This window comes from Amaranthus tricolor, chromosome 17, assembly GCF_026212465.1.
Source record: "Amaranthus tricolor cultivar Red isolate AtriRed21 chromosome 17, ASM2621246v1, whole genome shotgun sequence".
Taxonomy (NCBI): Eukaryota; Viridiplantae; Streptophyta; class Magnoliopsida; order Caryophyllales; family Amaranthaceae; genus Amaranthus; species Amaranthus tricolor.
The window spans coordinates 8,680,750-8,703,620 of NC_080063.1; the positions used below are offsets into that span (position 1 = coordinate 8,680,750).

General features: G+C 33.7%; 1 protein-coding gene across 1 annotated transcript; it reads right to left on the bottom strand.

Annotated features, from left to right (window-relative positions):
- Positions 1–1,818: 1,818 nt before the first annotated feature.
- LOC130803468 (acetyl-coenzyme A carboxylase carboxyl transferase subunit alpha, chloroplastic) lies at positions 1,819–22,221 on the bottom strand. The gene is made up of 10 exons (XM_057667575.1): positions 21,713–22,221; positions 21,552–21,626; positions 14,306–14,413; positions 14,030–14,190; positions 9,112–9,226; positions 8,881–9,035; positions 6,759–6,810; positions 6,611–6,679; positions 6,155–6,232; positions 1,819–3,251 (listed from the first exon to the last, which is right to left on the bottom strand). Exons 1-10 carry the CDS (start codon positions 22,043–22,045, stop codon positions 2,127–2,129), a joined length of 2,271 nt encoding a protein of 756 aa, XP_057523558.1. The 5' UTR covers positions 22,046–22,221; the 3' UTR covers positions 1,819–2,126.
- Between the last annotated feature and the right edge of the window lie 650 nt (positions 22,222–22,871).

The window sequence follows — 22,871 nt, forward strand, 5'->3', positions numbered from 1 at the left end:
AAAACAATTACCAATTAACAAAATATGACATATAATGTGAATATATCAAAAAAAATGAAACTTTTGATTAGATTAGAATAGGAAGGAATATTGGTTTATCATACTTCACTTATTCATAAATACGCTCAAAATAACCTAATCAAAAAATGAGATAGTTGAACCAAAAGGACTCTAAGATATGATTTGTCATTATCTGAAAATATTTTAGAGTCAAATAATAAAATCCCACAGAATCCCACTTATTGATTAGTATATAAAAATTTCACCTTTACTTTATTTCTTTATCACACAAACTCATTCTTATTATTGCATGACGTATCCACATCAAATGAGGGTCACAAGAACGGAATTAACATATTAAGTAACCGAAAAATATTTTAGATGAATAAATGATTTAAGGTGAGATTTATTTATATTAATCAAAAGTTAATTGCTTGCTTGTTCATTAGTTACTAGTTTTGTCCTTTGCAATCAATCAATTAATTGCAATTCCAAAACCACTTGGCTAATTACAATGAAAATCGTCTTTGGAGATGCAATCCCTTAGTTGGCTCTATTGCTACTACACCCGGGAAAATTTGATCCGACCCGAAAATGAATCCGGGACCCGACCCGACAAAACCCGAACCCGACCGACCCGAAAGCGACTTAATCCGAAACATGACCGACCCGATAATTACCCGACCGAAAATGACCCGACCGGAAACCGACCCGTTTTGACTGATTTAATATCAATTTTTAGAGTAATTTCAATGTTAGAATTCATTTCAAATAAAATTTTAGTTTTCAAAGTATCTCAACATATTGAGTATATCACTTGAACCCTAAAACTCATCAATAGATCTCAAAAAACACGTATTTAACGTCTTTTTAGCCATCGTAATTATTTTTCTTTAAAAACAGGACGTTATAATCATCTTAATTGGATACATGTATCATGTTAAATCAGTCAAATGAGTTTTTAATTCTTCTACATTTCAGTAAGCAAATCAATTTAATTTATACGAACGTTTCGCACGTTTGAATGAGATTTTCAAAAAACGAATGTCGCTACCCTAAATTATAAAACACGTATCTTATAAGACGAAATAAGTACTTAGTTAGTTGTATATCTTTCCAACATGAAAATTGTGAAGATAATTTTAACGTCATTTTTATCAAAAGTTACAATTATAATAAACAAAATAACTTTTATAAAGCGCGTATCTTACAAGTTTTTCAAAATAAGTATTAATTCCCCTATTTTTCTTGCACTTAAATGAACCTGACATACCAACTATTTTTTGAAAATCGTACATGTAATTTCTCTAATGATTTTTTTTAGACATTTTAATGATTTTTTTTATGTTGAATTAGTCGATTGGATATTCTAATGTTTTATGGTAACCTGTTGGATCAATCCGAACCTACCCGAAACCCAGAGTGATCCGACCTGAAACTGACCTGATCCGAAACTGACCCGACCCGAAAATGACCCGACCGAAATTGATCCGACCCAAAACCCGACCGACCGACCGTTTTCCCAGGTCTAATTGCTACTCATTAGAAGGTACTCAAGGCGATACAAATATGTATTATTTGCAAAAGGTCTTCGAAAATTTCACAACGACCTAGATCCCGACCATCAAGGGTATGTAATGGACATTAAGTAGGTCGATGTTATGACTACTGAGTATGACTTGCAATTGTTGCCAAGATTCGGAGTAGAAAAAGGTTATTTGAAAAGGAGATACATTACAAGTAAATAGGTAATGAGTTCCAAAGTTGGCAATGCTCCAATCTACCTTTGTTTCAGTGATAGTTATGATTATGAATGTCTTGATCTTTAGAATATTCTTTCTTAATACATATAAGTGCACTACACCACTAGATCAAGGCTCAAATACACAAATTACAAACTACCACAAGTACAACGCAGAAACCCGCAAGGTGTATACGAAGAACTACAGTCTAGCAAACACTAGTAAATAACCATCACGCCTAAAAATGCAAATGCTGGGCAGATTTCTCTCATTTCTCTCAATTACAAGCCCAATCAGTTTCGACATATCCAGTTCATGCATGTGGGGCAATGTCCAAGGAAGAAAACAGAAATAAATAAGATAACAAATGGATAAAAAAATTTACTAAGCATAGCTGCGCTCAGCTTCAATGTTGATATCTGTTTTTGATCCACTACTTGAATTCCCATCTGATTCTAATACCTTTTCAATCTCCGCTGTAAGCTTTCCGTGCTTATCTGCTAACTCAGACGTCCGAAGAGCCTCTGCAAGACACTCTTTTATTTCTTTTATCGAAACCTGAATTTTATTTTGTAGTTCTGCATCAGAATTCTTTCCAGCCTTCGATAACTCTAATTTCAACAAATGGATTTTGTTCTTCAAATCCGATGAGTTTACAATTTCTTCAATTTTTCCTTGTGTTTCATCCTCCAATTCTTTGATCATGCCTTTTAAGTTAAGAGGCAAGCTCGCTTCAACAGGAAATACAGCATTTGATTTTGCAATCTTCAGATCCAAATTTAGCGACTTCAGAGCATTTGCAAATTCTGTTTCCACCTCTTTCTTGACTTCTGATATCTTTTTCTTCAGTACGTCGTCCATATTATTGGGTGTGGAGGCCCCAAATATCTCAATTTCAGACTTAAGCATTTCCAATTTCTGCTTTATATCGGGGCGATCTAGGACCTCTTTAAATTTCTTGTTCACCTCTTGTTTTAACATGGTGGACTTACTCTTAACTTCAGTTACTTTCATGGTTTTCGATAATTCATTCAGCATGCTGAGCTTATTACTCAGGCTAGCATGATTTGGAGCTGCAGATAGAGACTGGCTGAACTCATCCTTGAATTTCTGAACCTTTTCCAGCACCACAGAATGCTTAAGTTCATCCTTGGAATTTCTTGCTTTTGAAAGTTCTTCCTGCAACTTCAACAGTCGGTCCTGAAAACCTAAGGCTTGAGCTGCCTTGGAAAATTCGTGGTCAACCTCTACCTTAAGTTTCTCTATCAACTCATCCACATTTGGAGTCTCTATTGACAAATCCTTGGATTTTAGGATTTGCTCCTTCAGCTTTTCAACCTCGTTCTCCAGCTCCAGAGTTGAAGCCTTGCTTTGAAGTGGTTCCTCTTTCCTCTTCATGTTCCTTTTCCTCTTAGGGTCAACTGGTAATCCTTCTTGAAAACCACCAATTTTGCGGAATTTCTGAGTCCTGTGACGCAAGAGCTCTTCAGTGTCCATTTTGCAAAGTTCCTGCCATGGGCCAACAATTGACATCATAAGTTCAAACCAATATTGCCAACTAAAACAGCGTGACAATGCCTTTGCAAATTCATCTATGGAGTTTCCACTTGCCAAGTAACAAAAGCAAATTTCAAAAGAACATTAAGAGGCATTTAACAGTAAAAGTCTAATATGAACTTAGTCCATACTATTTTTATTGTGCACCCTTCTTTGATCTTCCATTCACAAGCATATTCCTCATTCTCTACTCCATTTAGCCACACTCTCTAACTCACACTCCTTAGATTTAAGTTGGTGCACATTGTTTTAGTGTGGACTAAGAGTGTGTTTGGATAGAAGGAAATGGAGAGAAAGGAAGGGGAGGGATTTGGAGGGATTAGGGATCCCTCGTTTGGATAACAAAATGGGAAGAAAGGGATTTTGAGGGATTTAATGGATGATTTTGTTAAAGGTATTTGTAACATTTGAGAAATTAATAGTGGGAATTTAAAATAAATATTAGAACGAGAATTATTTTGGGTTGAGTAGAATAAATAATTGTGAGCTAAGATAGCGAAGAAACATTTGGGCATAAATATTTGGCTAATTATATATGTTTTTTTTTATTTAGTTATTTTATTAATGTAGTAGTTCCTTCCTTCTTTTCCCCATTTATTATGTAATTATATATATATATATATATATATATATATATATATATATATATATATATATATATATATATATATATATATATATATATATATATATATATCATTTATTCCTACTTCCAAAAACCTAAATCAGGATTAATCCTTTCAAATGGAACTATTCATCATCTTCTAATTCCTATAAGCCCTATTCAATTCACGCCTACTTTCTAACAACAACACTTTTTTTTTTTCCTTTGTTCAGCCGGCACAACCTTCTCTTCCTCCAATTGCTTCGAAAAATCAACTTACCTCTGTCTCTTGAACCCGTCAAAGAGAAGCAGCAGCCATCAACCTTTCTATGTTCCTTGAATCTGTCGAAGAGGCAGCAGCAGCGAAGCCTTCTGTTCTCTTGTTCATTTTCGAAAATTGACAAAGCACAACAACCTCGTTCTTTCCTGAGAAGCTGCAGTCCAGCCTTCTCTCCCCATTGGAATGTAAGGTATAATGTTGATGATTATCCCTTTAATTAATTCTTGAATATTATAATTATACATTCCCTGGTTCTTGAATCATACTATTATTTAGTCAATTTTTTTTCTTCTCATCATACATCATTACAACCTTAAGATTGATTAGTGGCCTTCAAGAATTATCATACGTATGCCCATTTGTATCTTATTAGATGAATCTTATCATGATTAGATTAGATTAAATAAATGTGAAGATTGTGGATGTTGTTGGAGAATAAGTGTAAAGATTATGTTATATAATCTAACAATTTTGGAGGAATTACTAGATACTTGTGAATTGTAGATTGTAAATTAGAATAAGAACAATGGTGTTTAGTTTAATAAATATTGAAATAATGGTATTGTGTAAGCTTTGGAGATAGGGTGAGTAATGTTAGTTATGGACTTGGTTGACAAGCATATGAAAATAATGAATTATTGGGCAATTGATAGTCTTGAATAAATTATGGAGTTTTTAGAAGCATTGTTAAGTATGAGTTAAAAAGCTTACTTTGTGTACTTAAAAATATAAATAGAATTATGAGTTGAGTAATCTTTAAAAGAAAGTAAACCAGTTTAGGTCGCATTTATGATATCTTGATGACATATTAGGGGTTTGAGGTAAAACATGCTTAATTCTTTAATGATTAGAAATGCTAGAGCAGATAAGCTAGTGTCGTAGGAGATGTAATAAGTTATATGTTGGTATAGTTGCATCGTACGCACCCTGGTGACGTTGTTAGTGTCATGCTTCAGGATACGACAACGTTGAGGAGCCCTTCTAGTTCATTGTGGTGAACCGGTCTTGACTCTTTGAAGCGTCTTTTCGGTGACTAGTAGCAGTTCCTTAAAGGGTCTGGCCAGACTACAATTTTAAAAAGTGTTTTATAAAAACTGTGAATTTTATAATGTTGAGACAAATTTATTATGAATGATTATGCTGATATTAATATGGTCAATGGATTGGGCTCACGAGCTGGTCATTGACGAAGTAGAGGGAAAATCTCCCTTACTCCCTATTTTGAGGTGAACTGTCATTCAAATATTGACTAGCCTCACCCGAGAATGACATTGCCTTAGACTCCCTGTGCGCACATAGATCTAGGAAACTGATGTTGCTTTTAAACTTATGATTTGAATTACTATGTTTTATTGTTTTGGATTGTCACTTCTCATTCAATTTAACTTAAACCCCTGTTGTTTCCATCTTTTAGACTGTCTACAGATCGGAACCGGTCAGGAACGATGGGTTAGCGGTGTTGATTAGAGTTACATGGATGTTAAATTGAGATGAGTAGGTGAGAAGTTGTAGCTTTGTATTAGGTTTTGGTAAATGTATAATGGACTAGATTGTATTGGTTATGTTGGACTTTTATAGTGACTTTTATGATTACTTTGTGTTTTAGTTAGATGTTTGGATTGAGAATTAGCTGATACAGCTATATCATAGAACTGATGACCTCTTTGCACAAGTTTTGGAATTGAAAATTAAGTTTCTTGGGAAATAAACTCCATGATGACCCTATTTACTCAGTCAACAGTAAGTCGGGTTGTTACAATATCAATCTTTCCAAAGATGGAAAGATTTGAAGGGAAACCTCTTATTTCCCTTCCATCCTAAACAAACAAGAGTTTCTTCCCTTCCATTTCTCTTCCCTTCCATTCCCTTCCTTCCCTTCCCCTTTCTTTTCTCTCCTATATTGCTATCCAAACATAATGTAAAGGTCAAACTATTATTTCCTTAAAACTATGAACAATCATGAACACTTACATCCATGGATTCTACAACTGCCTTCTTGATTTGCTGTGATGTCCATGAAGGGTCAGCATGTGCACCACCAAGCGGCTCCTGCCAAGGAAATGAAGCTCATTCAGATACCAAAGTCAACAAGCAGGAAGAAGAATGAAGAATATATATTGAACTATTGGCATAATTCAGAAACTACTAAGACAAGAGACAATACAGGACAAATTTACTCATCCACCAATAAAAATGAAATGAATAGTAGACTACAATAGAATTTCATTACAGGGAATGACACCATCTTTTTCAGACAATTTGTATTCAGCCACAAGTAGGAAGGAGAATGAAAGAATAAATAAAATTATTTGGCACATATTGAGTAACTAGGAGAAAACAGACAATACAAAACAATTTGCATCCAGCAACAAATATTAGCCACCAGATACTGGAATTAAAAGTAGAATTTTCAGAGAATTTCATTACAGGGATGACACCGTCTGCAATTTGCAACCTGGTTAACTCGGAAGCAGTTATTCTCAGCTTTTCTGCGGCCTGCACATGAGAAACTAGAACACATAAGAAAATTTTCTTTTTCCCTTTGCACGTATCTATGGTAAGGAAAGGTGTAGACCTTGGGAGCAGCTTTAGCACTCTTCCATAGGATAGCTGCACACGCCTCTGGACTGAACACAGAGATACATGAATTAATACTAATATAATTCAGCGCATTAAAACAAAATCAACTTTAATCAAGGAGTGTAATGCTTGGTAAGCACTTATACCCACCCCTTCCCACAGACGTAGATGCACACAGGCTTGTTTTGGCCATCTGCTTATTTAGTTTCAACTGAGCAAAACAAAGAATAAGGTGCTGTGTTCACCTATCGCTATGTGCAGAATGCAGATGGATGCAAAATGTACACCCCCGTGCAAAATGCAAAATGAACATCATACATGTCCAAGTGTCAAACTAAACTAATTGAGTAAAAAATTCCATAGTATTGAGTTCAAAATGAAGGGTTCAAGTGTCATAACCATACTTGGGAATGAGTGATGTGGGATCAAATGAAAAGTAGGAAGTCAAAGTTCTCCTTTAATGATAATATGTACCCCTTTAATACTCATATGTATCCCCATAGGATTGTTTATTCAGCAAATATTACCTGTGTATAGGCACATGCACAGAAATCACAAATCAGGAACCAACTTTGTTCCAAATCGAGGGTGTTCCACAACTGTCTTAAGGCTTGAAGGTAACATTATGTTTAAGATTTTTTTATGTTACTTAAAACATATATTTGGTATTGATTATCCAACACTTGTCAAGTGTCCTGTGTCTTGATTCAGCAATGCTTGAAATATTTTAACATGGAACACCATCCGAGATTTGACATGTATACGACAATGAGCTATGTCACTTGGTGAGAGTTAGACTTGGTTGATGCCTTAAATTTTGGGACATGGAGACATTTTCCAATATTTGGATACACGCACAGAAACAAAACAACACATCAGTATTTATATCTTCATGTAAAAATGTATGAAGTTAAGAACTTCTATTTGAAAAAAAATTTTAAGTAAAACTTTAAGATTTTAATTTATGTTATGCTACTTTGAAACTTGAAAGAAATAAAGCTCAAAGATAACAAGTGTTAGTGTTCATTTTTCATCAAAACATAAGTTAAAAGATAATATTAACAAGGTAGCAAACTGCCGTACCCAACATGTGTCCATGTCCTTACTGTGTCAGCATAGTAACGAACAATGGCCGTCAAGGGTGACATAGGCAGTCACTACATGTTAAAAACATTATTTTAAAAATATTTTACAATACTTTATTGTAGAAATATCTAAAAGTAAAACATTCAGCCTCCTTAATATAAAAAAAATGCTCCACTTATAGCCCATTCTATGCAAACCCTACAATACGTTGCAAAATAAAAGACTATTAAAAATAAGATAAAATGCCCATATCACAAGTAAAGAGGACAACGGGAAAAAAAACTTCTAGGGATGTGGTATAAGAAAGGAAAAGAAAGACATGGGAGAGGAGAAGAAAGAAAGAACTCCACTTATCAAAATATGTGTTTAAAAGAAAGCAACAGCCAAGAAGATCACATATCAAGATTTTACCCGCCACTTCATGACTAAAAGCCCCTTCATTAGGAAAGTGACATAATTTTCCATACAATTCAAAGTCTAGGGATCTTCTCTTTGACCGTGTCCGGGAATACCATCTCATTTGCATTTCGTATTTGACACCAAACAAGCATGAATGGGTAAAATAGGCACTATTAACATATTTTTAAAAATAACTCTTTTCGATACACACAAATAAAACAATAGTTTTGATTCTCACATTTATATAGAGAAAGTTGCCAATTCACAAATCCACATAAGTACTATTTAATATGTACATTTTAAAACCAATTACATTAGCAATGCCAAAGCCTTAAATCCTAACAAATGGGGTAAGCTGTGAGAACCAAGCTTTCAAGTGTTAGTCCACAAACATTTTTATCACCTACTAATATAATTTATTAAAAACAATAATATTTGCATTAACTATATTTTTTATTTAGTTATTTTATAAATTTTAACACCAAAGGGCTCCAAATACACAAGGACTTCTATAACTTCAAAACATCAACAATAAAACATCAATAACAAATACTCCTAATAGGTAGCATACTGCCAATCTTCTATCATCAAACATCTATATACTTGAGACAATAAGAGCAATTGTAAATCACCTGGCAACATAGAAGACTGCATTTTCCAGCATCAGTAATTTGTTGGCACAACCAATGGCTAGAGCACCACCAGAGCCACCTTCACCAATGACAATGGAAACAATTGGTACTTTCAATCCAAACATTGTTCTTAAATTGTGGGCAATAGCTTCTCCCTGGATCCATATAATGAATAATTAGTTCGAAGACGAAATCATCTCAAGAATAGAGAAGCAAATGTTATTTACATACTTGTCCTAGCTCCTCTGACTTCAAGTCTGCATATGCCCCTGGAGTGTCAATAAAGGTGACAATAGGAAATCCATGATGATCAGCATAATACATCATGCGTAGAGCCTTCCGATAACTGTCATTAGGGTAAACAGTTTGAATAACCAAACTTGAAGTAAACTGAATGATGATAATTAATGTGCAATAGCGAGAGGTTGTGGAGACATGGACTGCATCGGCTGATGAACCAATTCTCTCCTACCCTAATTATACAAGATGTACGTGTGAGAAACATTGGGTAGGGGACGCTCAGATTTTCTTTTTAATTATGAGGAGAAACTAGAAATGAAAATCCCACCTTTTGGTGGTCCACATTTGGAAAATTCATCATTTTTTATTTCGAAAAACTCTCACCTTTACCTAGGTGTTTTCTCTAAGTGTACAATGTGACCCAAATTAGGTCAGCTAAACCATTTTTCAAAAAGTAAAGTGAAAATCAAAAACAAAATTCCCAATTATGTATGGTTCAAATAAAAAAACTCACCTTTAGTTTATTTCTTATAAAACCCACCTTTAATCTCATCTTCTATTATTTAAAAGTCACCTTTTACTTTGTCTTCTTTTAAAGGCCTAATTGACCTTAAACCTCTTCAACAAGTCATCTTTTAACTTTCAAATTTAATTTTTTTCACAACTAAAATAACTGAAACAATGTGATATAAAGGCAAAAAAGAGCGTCAACATTACGTTAGAGTAGAACACATAATGCATATAAGAGGGAAAAAAGAATACATGAGGAGGACGTGAAGGGAGAAGAGGAAAGACTTGAAAGATGGCGGCAAGGCTCCAGCAAACAGCAGTGCTGTTTAGATCAGGCTGCCCATGGTCTGAAAATCGTTCAGGATGTGGTGTACGGGAGGAATCAAAGTAATTGTTTCAAGGGTAACAAAAAAGCGATAAATATAGTATGATTCTACTAATAATAAGAAATTTGTTTTTTCAGTCAATGTTTAGGATCTTAAGGTTTCCTATAACCATAAGAAATGTAAAATGTGTTGGTAGATAAGTTAATGTCATTGAGGTATTTTGCAATATTGATTTATCTCTCCTTACTTTTTATGTTCGCTTCCTTTATTTTATTTGGGACATTTTTTTAGTAGTTATTACCCCTAATATTCTTAATTGTTATCCATATTTTCTCAAAAAGAAAATTTCAAAATATTCTAACCATGTTGAATCTTTCTATTTTAGGACAAAGATAACCAATATTTATAAAAATGGCAAGAAAAACTTACCCTTATGGCATAAGAAAACTAGTTTCTTAATTACCCACTCTTGTTCTTTTGTATTGCTCCCCCTAGAAACCTTAACATTCACCCTCATAACTTCACAACTCCTCTTCATCCTGCACCTCCCTTTATCTTTCTCTCTCTCTACTCCTTCAATGATTTGCTCTTTGAATTGTCAAATCTCATCTTCATTTTTGTTCATTTGTTTCTGGAAATGAATTTGTAACTCTTGTCTTCTTTTAGTGATCAATACACGAGTTGATGTGCAAATATTCTTTTCATAAACATGTAAATGTTCATATTAACTTACATTTTCAATATAGTTTCCTTTAAAAAGTCAATCAAAGCAAGATAGTCTATATTCTTACGGCCTGAGTTTTTTCAAAGGTAGGTCATAGGTAGATCTCATCCCTACAGTTTAGAACTCCTTTGTAGGAATCCTAGTTCAATACAACTAAAAAAAGTTTTGGAAGGTTGACAAAGATGATGCCATATCTCATTTTAAAATACCAATACAACTACAAACGCTTAAAAAGATCAGACAACTTATAGCATTAATAACGTCTTTAGAAGTGTCTACGACTACCTTTTTTCTCCTTTATTAACCAAATTATTACAAGGTGCTTAGCATGAGAAATGGTATCATCTTTGTTATGCTTTCAAAACTTTTCAACCTTTACTAAACTAGGACTTCTATAAAGAAGCTCGACACAGTAAGAGAGATCTACCAACCTCAAAACATGAACATTCATGGCCATAAGAACATTGACCATCTTGCGTAGGTCAACTGTTCAAGGAAACTCAATTAGAAATGGAGTAAATGCAAATAAACTCTTATTTTGATCACCAAAGCAAGACAAGACTTATGAACTCATTTTTAAAAAAAAAAAAAAAAAGGAAAAAAAGATGAAGATGACATGTGAAACATAAAGAGCAAGACTATCCGTTGAATGACAAATAGAGAGGAAGGCACTGAATAGGCTGGTGAGAAATTATGAGGGTGAGTGTTAGGTAAATTTTGTCCAAATCTTAACCTAAAATAAAAATATTCAACATGTGGAGAATATTGTGTAATTTCTTTTTGGGAAAATCAAAAGAACAAATACGAAGAGAGTATAATATAATCATTATACATTATATTATTATACAATATAATGTATTAATACAACCATACTATCCAAATGTATTGTTATAGGAATGCTTAGATCATCCAAATACTTTGTTAAATCATATCAATCATGAAGAACTTACTATTTTAGAAAAATGTTGATTGACAACAATTTTTCTTCTTTTGAGTTGTGACATTAGGCATGTTGTATTAATTAAAATATTATTTTTATTACTAGAGTATATCAGTTGAAATAAACTCATTTATTATTATAGTAAACTTGGAAATCTTCTATTTGTCAATGATTGAACCAAGTCTTAACCCAATAGATCGAGCAAAACACAATGCAAATTAAGCAAGACATATATTCAAATGATGTCATCTCTTATAGGTTAATCACATAAATCAAGCAAAACATAACACAAATCAAGCAAGACATCTGATGATGTTATCCCTTTTGGAAAGAGTTAAGCCATATTAATTAAAAGGATGATTATATACACCTTATATATACAATAAAATACATTTAAATATCAACTAGTCTCTTGAGAGACCGTCTCTTTGAGAGACGTGTCTCAAGCCCAACCCATTAAAGATTAATACCTACTTACCGTATTCTTAATGTCTACTTACATTATTCTTAATGCTTATTTGTCGTATCCTTAATGCCTACTTTCAATATCTTAAATGTCTACCTACACCATTCTTAATGCCTACTTATAATATTTTAAAAAATATATAATGGGCCGGTCGAATTAGAAATGGTCTCTCAAAGAAACTGTCTCTCATAAGAATTTGTGTTTAAATATAGAAGAGATGTGTCACAATATTTAATTCAATTTCCATCAATTAATATGACAATTTGAATAACATAATACACTGTATATATTTATTTTAGTACTAGGTAGGCTGAGGGAAAGGGATGATTAAGGGAGGAAGGCAGCGAAAATCCAAACTTATGACCTTATCTGGAGAAAGTGGTACATGCTCCAATTGAGAAAAGAACTAATTCTCTATGTCGTAATTAATTTAAAATTTGAGAATTCAGGCAACTAATTATTAGAGTTCAATATGCATGAAAACGCATTTTCATTAAATCCTAAAGAAAAAAATATACTTTAATGTTACAGACCTAAAAATTATAATCACAGTGATATTAACTTCATGGCTTAAAATATTCCTTTGTTTTATAAAATTAGTAGTTGATTATCGACCTCATTTATCAATTAAAAAACAATTCTTAGAAGACAAAATTATTATTATACATAACATTGACCAAGGGATAATAATTCGTGAGAATAAATTAGATCTATTGATTACTAAATAAATAAAAATGATTTGTTTTAGTTAAAATTAAAGCAAGAATGTATTTTATACTAAAGTATATATAATTCAAAAGAAGTATTGAGATGAGACTGGGAAAGTAAGACTTTAAAAGATTGAGTGTAGTATGGAGTATCAATTATAAATGAGACAATGATAGCAACTGTCAAGCTTTTAAACAATTGATCTTTCAAATCCATATGCATTGCATAATCACAATCATACCATAAAAAACAATTGTTTCTAAGATAGCAAAAATTTAATTAAGTACACTCAATATCGTAACTAGCATGCAAGTATCCATGTAAAATTGTAAATTGCAAATTTATAGACTTATGTAGATCTAATAAATAAGTCATCTATTGTGATTGCGTATACCTAAACTATAATAGGTGATTTGCAAATTTCACTATTCATTTAATCATAAAAGTTTTAATTATTTTTTTTATAGAAGAAAATATTATAACCAATGTATTTGAATATTTATACCATAATTTAATGGTCCATATATAATGACATTTTCAACCTTTTTACCATATTTGCTTTACATTTTTTTTCATTTTTTATTATTCTTAATATATCTTTTTAAAAACATCTAATATTATTCATAAATTTATTTTATGTGGACTGTGCTGTGTATACCTAGTACATTATACTATAAACACATATTTAACATCTAAAATATAGTTTATAATAAAAATTATAATTTTAGATACTGCATATTTATTTGTAATTATATATATTAATTATTATAAAAATTAATATGTATTATTATTAAAATATAATTTGTTATTATAAAATATATAGGTTAAAGATAGGATTTATATTGGAAAATTAAATTTAACTGTTATTATAAAGGATATTATTCAAAGACGTGATTTTTAATAAATAAACGGAAAAAGGGAGATTGAAAATTGGATTGAGACCAAATGTAATTTTTTTTTCAAGTTTTTCTAATTATTTTTGAAAATTTACCCTTGGTTTTATTATTTGGGTATGAAAAGCTCTAGTTTAACCTGAACTATTTGACTCTAAGAATTGGATTAATTACACGAAGCGGAGAGCTTAATTACCATGTGTTAATCCCATTAGAGTACATTAATAATTACAGTTTTTGTGCATTAGGAACCTAAGTAATAGTAATAAGAAAAGTATTCATTTTCATCCTAAAAAACATAGATCATTAAATTAAAGTAAAACATTATAGTAAAGCATTTACCCATGAGGAGTAGGCATCCCGAAATTCCGTGCAATATTTTCCTTCGTATTTCTTCCCTTTTGATGACCAATGAACATATAACGCCTACCATCTATTGTACCAAGGCCAGTAACTATAGCAGGGTCATCATAACCAGCACGATCTCCATGTAGTTCTACAAACTAATTATGCAAAATAAAATGAGAAGTTGTGTGAACAACCTCCGTAAAGATTGATAATGGATGTACTTTATTGAAGAGTGAATAAAAATGACAGAAATTATAATAAATCAGAAACCTTTTCTGTGATGCTGAATACGTGGTCAAGAAAAGTAGGGCGATTGGGATGCCGAGCAATATTCACACGTTGTATAGGAGTTAGATGTAGGTACAGCTCCCTTAATGCCTATACAGAGACATACGGGTAATACATAGGAGGCAGTCAGCAATAAACAACTCAAATCCTTAAAAAGAAGGAAATAATCGTAAAAAGCAAAACGTGTAAAAAAGAGATGAATAATAGAAAAAGTAACATGATGAAAATTTTACGATATCGTTAATGGCAATGCTGAAGCATGCTTCTTACATATTTGAAAGTAAACAGAACGGTTACCAGTGCATAAACTAGTTGAATAGACACTAAAGTCTTTAGATCACGGATAAAAAGTAGGTTGTAATCAGTTCATACATGTTCATCAGAACAAAATTCAGCTATAGACTAATATCCTTAAGATAAAAATCAATATACCAAAAGAGCAAAAAATTTAACCCTCATACAGAAAACAATCAAAAGCACTCCATAGTCCATCGTGTCACATTCACATTTGTTGTACACGGATTCAGCATTTTACAGTCTTTCCTCAATATGTTCCAATCTGGAGTCCACTTCCAAGAGTTTCCTAGCTTAAAAATGGCAAAATTAAGTTTACCTACGCTTAATGCACAAAATATTTCATTTAGAAAAGCTACGAAAAGACAATGATAAAAAAATATAACTCTAAGATCTTTCCGCACACCAAAGTGGTGTCATTCGTATATGAATGACAGCAACAAGACTAAAACAGCGTACCCATGAACTCTCACATCAAAACAAACAGCTTTAGCCTAAAGATACAGACACAGCCCTAGATAGAATTATTAACAACCTCACCTCGAAATCAAGGAACAATAACTATTGTGCATAATGGAAAGCTCAAAGGCTCAAACGATACAAGATCCACAAAAGGGGTTGTTGAATACTAACCACTTTGTGCAACAAGACTTTAGCCAACAACCTTCAAATTCCTCGTGCAAAGTATTTATAAAAAGCCATGATTAGTTTAAAGTTATAAAAGTAGAATTATAATAGCCAGGAGGAAATTTCCATATTTGGAGTCAAAAAATCCTCTACAAACATCCAGGCTAAACTCTTAAGATCAATTTGGTTACGCAATCTAATTCACTAAAGCAAACGAAGTATTAAGTCTTAAAGCATTACAAAAATTTCCAAAACCACCAACTTTGTTGCTAGTGTTTTCTAATTCGCTAATCTACTACAAATAGCAAATTGCAAGTTGCGAAATAAGAAATGGAAATTATGGTCGCTTTTAGTTTGTTCATAGCACATTTCAGGTGATTCCAAATTCATGAATCAATTGAGATAGCGAATAAAGTTAAATAAAAAAAAAACAACGTTTTATTCTAAAATCTTTTTCTTCTACAATTTAACAATAGCCAGCAACTTTTATGTAAAATATAAGCGCAAATGCGCAATACATGCGACTTTTAAGCAGCAAGAGAGTTTTGGTGATCCCAGATGTGCAGGGTCGTCTATTTGGTTTTAAGTTTTAGCACAAAAATTGAGTTCTTTGGTAGTTTCAAAAGGGGTGTGAGTTGAAGTCAAAGCATGAAAAATACATGTTCAGACATGATTGCACAAACAGCAAGCATCAATTGGAGAGCTTAAGTCAAGCCACATTATGTACAAAAATAAGTTTGAGTAGCAGTAGAAAATATCAGACCGATGTAAGTTTTTATATACTCTTTGTGGTAGTACTTCTCGCTAAATTAAGGTGCTTTAAGTTGATGTCCTTAGTTTCGCGTCAAAAGTATGAAATCAGCTCTGAGTCGATAAAAGAAATGCAAGGGAAAGTAATAGCTGCAAGGATATAGAAGAATAGAGCTAATTGAGCATTTTCAATCATCAAATAAGCTCAATTATCAGACGGCAATCAAGGAAAGAAATTGATGAGAACTCTAAAGGGTATTTAAGATGATGGAATTGAATAGTTGTGCTCCTTATATCCCTTAGGTATCACGAACATAAAAGTATTACGAAATAATTGCAGTACTATTTTCCTATAAATATTCTTGTACTGCAACGTAAGGAATTCAAAGTGCCATATGTTACAAATGAAAAACATATTTTAATTGAATATTTATGTGAATTATCCTCCTACTAGCTTTTCGATGCTATATAATGACAAGGGTTAGTTAGGTCGCCTAAGAACCTAGTAATGACACAAGAAGTGGAAATGACCATGGACTGTGATCGAGTTTATATGTTTCACAAGAATTCTAAAAGGCCAAGGACATACTTCCTCTGGTTTTTAATAGTAGCTACACTTCTGTTTTTCACGCTATCCAATGCACGATTTTAATCTTTAATATATTTAATTTCATATGATAAAAAATTCTAAAAAGTTAATATTATGAAAATACACATTAAGACGAATCAAACAAGAACCCATTTCTAATTGAATTACCAATCATCCAAACAAGACCTCAATGTAATTTCAAATGTAGTCTATTACATGTTATTCCTCCATTTCTTCAAGTGCACCATTTGGTTAGGGCAAGCAAAATAAGGAAATGAAAGACACAGTAAGTGTACCAAAAGCCCATAATAGTAAAAGAGGAAACAAGTGTCTAGTCCCTATATGGGAAGTTATAGTGTTAACCCTTAGGTAAAAGATATGGTGCACTTATGTAGAATTTTCAAAACGAGAAAATAATGCACTATAAAAATAAAGTATGAGTGACAGCTAGCAATAACAGCAAACACCCATGAAATGAGTTCGACTACATGACCCAATAATCTAATTCTAATCCTACCATTCGTTCACATACATAACCATCTAATATCCCTAATCATTCTTTCAATCTTAATCAATTTGACCTCCCTCTTCCTCTTTTAAAATCTATGGGGTTTCAACCCTCCACCTTTCTTACTCGTCTATTCTTTACTGCACATTGGTAAGGGAGATAGTCTCCTTTATCTCACAATTAATGGATGCAACTTCTAACCTAATCCTTATGTCCTTACTGCCAATATCATCTTTTAAGTATTGCTAATAATATATTGTAAATCACGAAAACACCTATGATCAATTTTCTGAACAATCTTGAGCAAAATTATTTCAATGGTCTCTTAAAACTCATACGTAGGAATTGCAATGAAATGTCACCAGTCATGAAAATCGGAGAAAAAAAAATCGTCGTTATTAGTTTGTAGGTTTTAAACTGTTACATTTGAGTCGATAAATAAATGAATAGGTCATTAAGTCGATCAATAATCTCCCAACTTCATACATTTAAGCATTTAGGTTTTGTACGTCAACCACACAGGCTCATACAAGTTTCTCTCAAAGAACTCACTCAACAAATCACATAAAAATTAAAAATGGGGTTTAGCCTAGAAATTCCACTCATAAATTATGCGAGCAAATTGAATAGAATAAAACTACCATATGCACGGCAGCACGGGTCACTTAATGAAATTAGGTAATTGAATATTGTTGTTGTTGTATATGCACAAATGATACGTAATCAAGCGTTGCGCTATTTGAAAACTGCTCAACATGGGTTCAATATAGGTGGCTGAAGCCTCTGAAAAATGACACATGATAATGGTCGGCGGAGCCAGAAAACTTTCCCTTCAAGATGAAACAAACCACTCAAGTACATGGATAAGTCCAAATAATCAGGCCGGACTAGCTGTATATTTATAGAACAATACATAACAGTTAAAATCTACCATATGTTGTCCACGGAAGTGTATTAAGGTTTCCACCTCTAAACGCCCCCTATTAATCTTTCTTACTTGCTACGCAAACCAGTGTAACATGATACACTAGCTACTTTGCTTTTTGAACTCACGATTCACTTAAATTTGTACAAGAATAGCCCAAAACCGACCATAATTTGCTATTTTCGATTCGCGATTCGCAAGGAGATTTGCGAAACATGTGACACTGACGCAAACAGAGAGCTCCAAAACTAATTACTCTTGATGTCTCACATACTTACTTAGAAAAGAAAAGGGGTTCTCCAAGGAATAACCTCGAGTCGGGTCTTTTCTTAATCCGTGCAACCATCAACTTCGAACCATCAATATTCATCAAATGGACTAGTTGTAATGAATTAGCTCATGTACAAAAAAATTATTACTTGAAATGCAAGAGTTTAGAGGTTTGGTGAAGAAAAAATGAACAAAGAATGCACAAAAACAGAACACAAAACCAAAGGAGAGCAAACACAACATTCTATGAGGTTTTAAGAATACCTCCCCCTCAAAACAAGTTTCTTATTATCAACATACATTAATGACTCAACTCACTCAAGCCTTGAGAACACTCTCTCAAGGTAAAGATTCAACCTTTAATGGTAATCTCTCACAAAACACACTAATACAAAGAAGAACTCTAATGGTGATAACCCTAGTTGCCTCTCTTGTATTAGTCTCTCTACTACTTTCTAATATTGTTCTAAGACTCCTATATATAGCCCATAGCATATTAAAAGCCCTAGGTCTAAAGCCTTTCTCCCCAAGGATTTCCCGCAGCAAAATAGAATGTCGCGGAATTGGGCTATTGTAGTCTGCTCAACCGAGAGACATTCCGCTCAACCGAATCAAGTGATGCCTTCAAACCCCCTTCTGACCTCTTGTGAGTTGTTACCTTGGTCGTGCAATGTTCTCCTTGAGCCTTGACACGATCAAGGCACTTGCTAAGCCCCATGTTTAACACTCTCTTGCTTTGATCTAGCCACTCCATGCCTTTCTCAAGTCATCATCATTAATCACTTCATAAAGTGATCCAAAGCTTATCCTCTCATACTCAATGCCACTCACATCTTCACTCTCAATGTGCAAGCTAGAACATGGGCAATGAGGTGATCAAAATCATCACCAATGTGATAGAATTGGCTCTTGCTTCAACAATCTTCCCCTCAAGACCTATTCCTACATCATCATCAAATCTCACCTTTTTGGGTGACTTGCAACCATCATCAATGTGGCTTAGGCAACCACTTCTAACTTGTAGCACATACAAGTTGCTCTCACTCCTTCCCCCTCTCATGAATTCCATGCTCTCTCTAATGACTTTTAATAACCCACCACTAGCTTTGGAGATGCATCCCTTAGACTCAAATCTCCCAAGTGAAAGCTTAGGAACATATCTCACCTCACCTAGCTTCATCTTGACACCATCATGTGTCAACTTCACCAATACGGCAATACCTTCCACCTTCACTCTCTCATCTTTAGGCAAAGTGGCAAAGCCTTCATCACAATAGCCAAGCTTAGCAAACTTCTCTTTCGCACAACAAATGTGAAATGAGCAACAGGAGTTAATTACCTATTCCTTACTGTGAACCACTCCACCATCAACAAGAGTGCCCCAACATAGTCACCATCATCATCAACAAATTCTAGAGCGACCTTTCCTTTATTCTCACCATCTCATCTACCACTACTCAAGTCTTTCATTCTCTTGAGATCCTCCTTCATCTCTTTGCACATCATTTGAATGTGCTCCTTCTTCTTGCAATAGTAACACTCCATATCACTATAGTCACTCCTCCCTTGAGACTCCCACCTAGCTTGATAACCCCTCTTCTTAGCTCTCCCTCAAGAACCCTCTCCAAACAATGCCTCACTACTTCCCTTCTTCTCTTCCCCATCATGTCTCTCTATGAACCTATCATTTCCCCTCAAGGCCGCCAAAGTTTGATCAAGTGTAATAGATTCTCTCCCAATAAGCAAAGTTTGAACTATATTCCTATAGCTCTTAGAAAGTGAAGTCAAAAATAGTAGGCTTTCTCTTCACCGGAAAGCTTTTCATCGGCATTCAACAATTTTAGCACACCAATTAGTTGAATTTGTTGATATGGTCCGCATAGTTGTATCATCCTCCTTCACGAATTGAGACAACTCCCATCTCAAGCAAAGCGTGTTGGTAAGAGATTTCGAAGCATACACTACTGGAAGCTTCTCCAACAACACACCGTGATCGGTCTCCTTCAAGTAGTTATACTTGATTTCGGGTGTAATGGCAAGCCTTATAGTGCTCACCGCCTTCTTTCTCATGGCCACCCACTTTCCCTCTTCCACTGATGTTGTTCTAGTTCTCTCAAGTGCATCATCAATCTCTTGTTGCACCAACAAGTCTTCAACGTAACTTCTCCACACCAAAAATATCATTTTTCCATGAAAAAATGGAATACGAAACTTGGTTAAATCTCCCATCTTGTTTCCTCACCAAAATCCTCACTTTTACTCACAAAACTACCCCAGAATCTTACCTAAAGCTCTGATACCAATTGAAATGCAAGGGTTTAGAGATTTAGTGAAGAACAAATGAACAAAGAATGCACAAAAACATATCACAACACCAAACAGCGAACACATGATCTCTGAGGTATCTCTAAATACCTCCCCCTCAAAATTAATTTCTTATCATTAATATATCAACATACATCAATGACTCAACTCACTCAAGCCATGAGAACACTCTCTCAAGATAAAGATTCAACCTTTACCCTCACAAACACACTAATACAAAGAACTCTAATGGTGACAACCCTAGTTAGTTCTTTTGTATTAGTCTCTCTACTACTTTCTAATGATGTTCTAAAACTCCTATATATAGCCCATAACCAGAAGCCCTAGGTCTAAAGTCTTGTCCCCCAAGGATTTCTCAAAGAAAAACAGAACGTCGCATAATTGCGCTGTTGTAGCCCGCTTGACCAAGCGTCATTCCGCTCGACCGGGTTGAGTGATGCCTTCATACCCCTTGTGACCTCTTGTGAGCTGTTGCCTTGGTCGTGCAATGTTCTCCTTGAGCCTTGCCACGATCAAGGCACTTGCTAAGTCCCATGTTTAGCACTCTCTTACTTTGATCAAGCCACTCCATGCGTTGCCCAAAGCTCTCCAGGTCATCATCATTAATCACTTCATCAAGTGATCCAAAGCTTAACCTCCCATACTTCATGCCACTCACATCTTAACTCTCAAGTGTGCAAGCTAGAGCATGGCCAATGAGGTGATCAAATTAATCACCAATGTGATGGAATTGGCTCTTGCTTCAACATTACTCCTATATGCTTTCAACAAAATGATGCTCCCAATTTTCTTTTTACACAAAATGGGCTCCTTAATATGAATTAGTTCAACATCAAGAAATCCTCCAAAGTTAAATCCATTATATACGTTATTCATCTAGGAAACAGCGTTAAATTTGTGTTGCACAAACAAATTAATAGATAAAGCGCAAAAAACTCACCTGCTCGTATTTATTTTCTAAAGATGCAATCTGATCACTGAAATCCAAACCAGTCTCATTTGCCATCTTCCTTACCTGCAAAAACCAATAAAAATGTCATAAAAACAATCAAATGAGCAATGAATAATACCAAATCCCTAATTAATTCCAATCATACGCACATCCATGATCTTCCTTTGAAGGTCTATAAGAGGCTTCTCGAAGTCCAGCGTCACAGGTTTAGGCTTCTCCTTTAAAGGCTTGAAAGAAGATAAATGAGATAGAACTCCACCCTTAACATTAAGATCGGGATCTTCAGGCCATGGATACTCATGTTTCTTAACTTTCCTGAGTTTGGCAAGCACTGGACTATACGTGATTTTCCTCCCGAAAACTAAACGTGTCCTTCCAAGTTCCCTCAAAGGGACACCATTGATACAACTATTGGAGCTTCGAAGATAATCAGAAGCCACAGATTTAGCACCTAAAATAGCATCTGGAGATATGGATGCCATTTGCGGAATTAATGGGAGAGTAATAACAGGATCTAGGGCGATAATTATAAGAAAGACGGAAAATGGATGATAGATTTGGTTAAGTAGGTAGGAAGAAGTAGGATTACAAAGGGCAGTGCATTTGAACTATTTCGATGAAGTTCACGTCCTCATTAAAGTGGGAGGGGCGATAATTCTTATGCTACAACTCCTTTTTATATTCCTAGCCTTTTTAAATTGATTATCGGCCTCCCTCTTAACAGATCGTCTTTTCTAAAGATAGTTCTTAAAAGCCTAACTTATTATATTAATTTAAAAAAAAAAATTACTGTGCGCGTGTAAGTATAATGTGAAGAGTCACATAATATATTTTGAGTTATAACAACATTTATTTGGGGTTATAACATAATATATTTGGTGTTATACCAGCATATATTTGAGGATTATAACATAATATATTTGAAGCTATAGCAATATATATAATTGAGGTTATAACATAATATATATGAGGTTATAACAACATATATTTATGGTCATAACATATTATATTTTGGGTTATAACATAATATATAGTTTGGTATATAATGGTCTGTGTTTGAGGGTATAGTATTTTTGTAACACCAAATATATTATGTTAAAACCCCAAATGTATGTTTTTATAACTCCATATATATTATATTATTACTTAAAATATGCATTTTTACAACTCTAAATATATTATGTTATAACCCCAAATATATTATGTTATAACCACAAATATATGTTATTATACTTATAACCCCATATATATTATGTTATAACCTCAAATATATATATTGTTATAACTTCAAATATATTATGTTATAAT

Bases quoted from the DNA above. Each gene is read 5' to 3' on its own strand.
- LOC130803468 (XM_057667575.1), bottom strand. From the start codon at position 22,045: ATGGCATCCATATCTCCAGATGCTATTTTAGGTGCTAAATCTGTGGCT. The intron at 14,191-14,305 runs GTTTCTGATTTA...TTGCATAATTAG, and splicing joins TATTCAGCATCACAGAAAAG to TTTGTAGAACTACATGGAGA. The intron at 9,036-9,111 runs GTATGTAAATAA...ATATGGATCCAG, and splicing joins AGTCAGAGGAGCTAGGACAA to GGAGAAGCTATTGCCCACAA.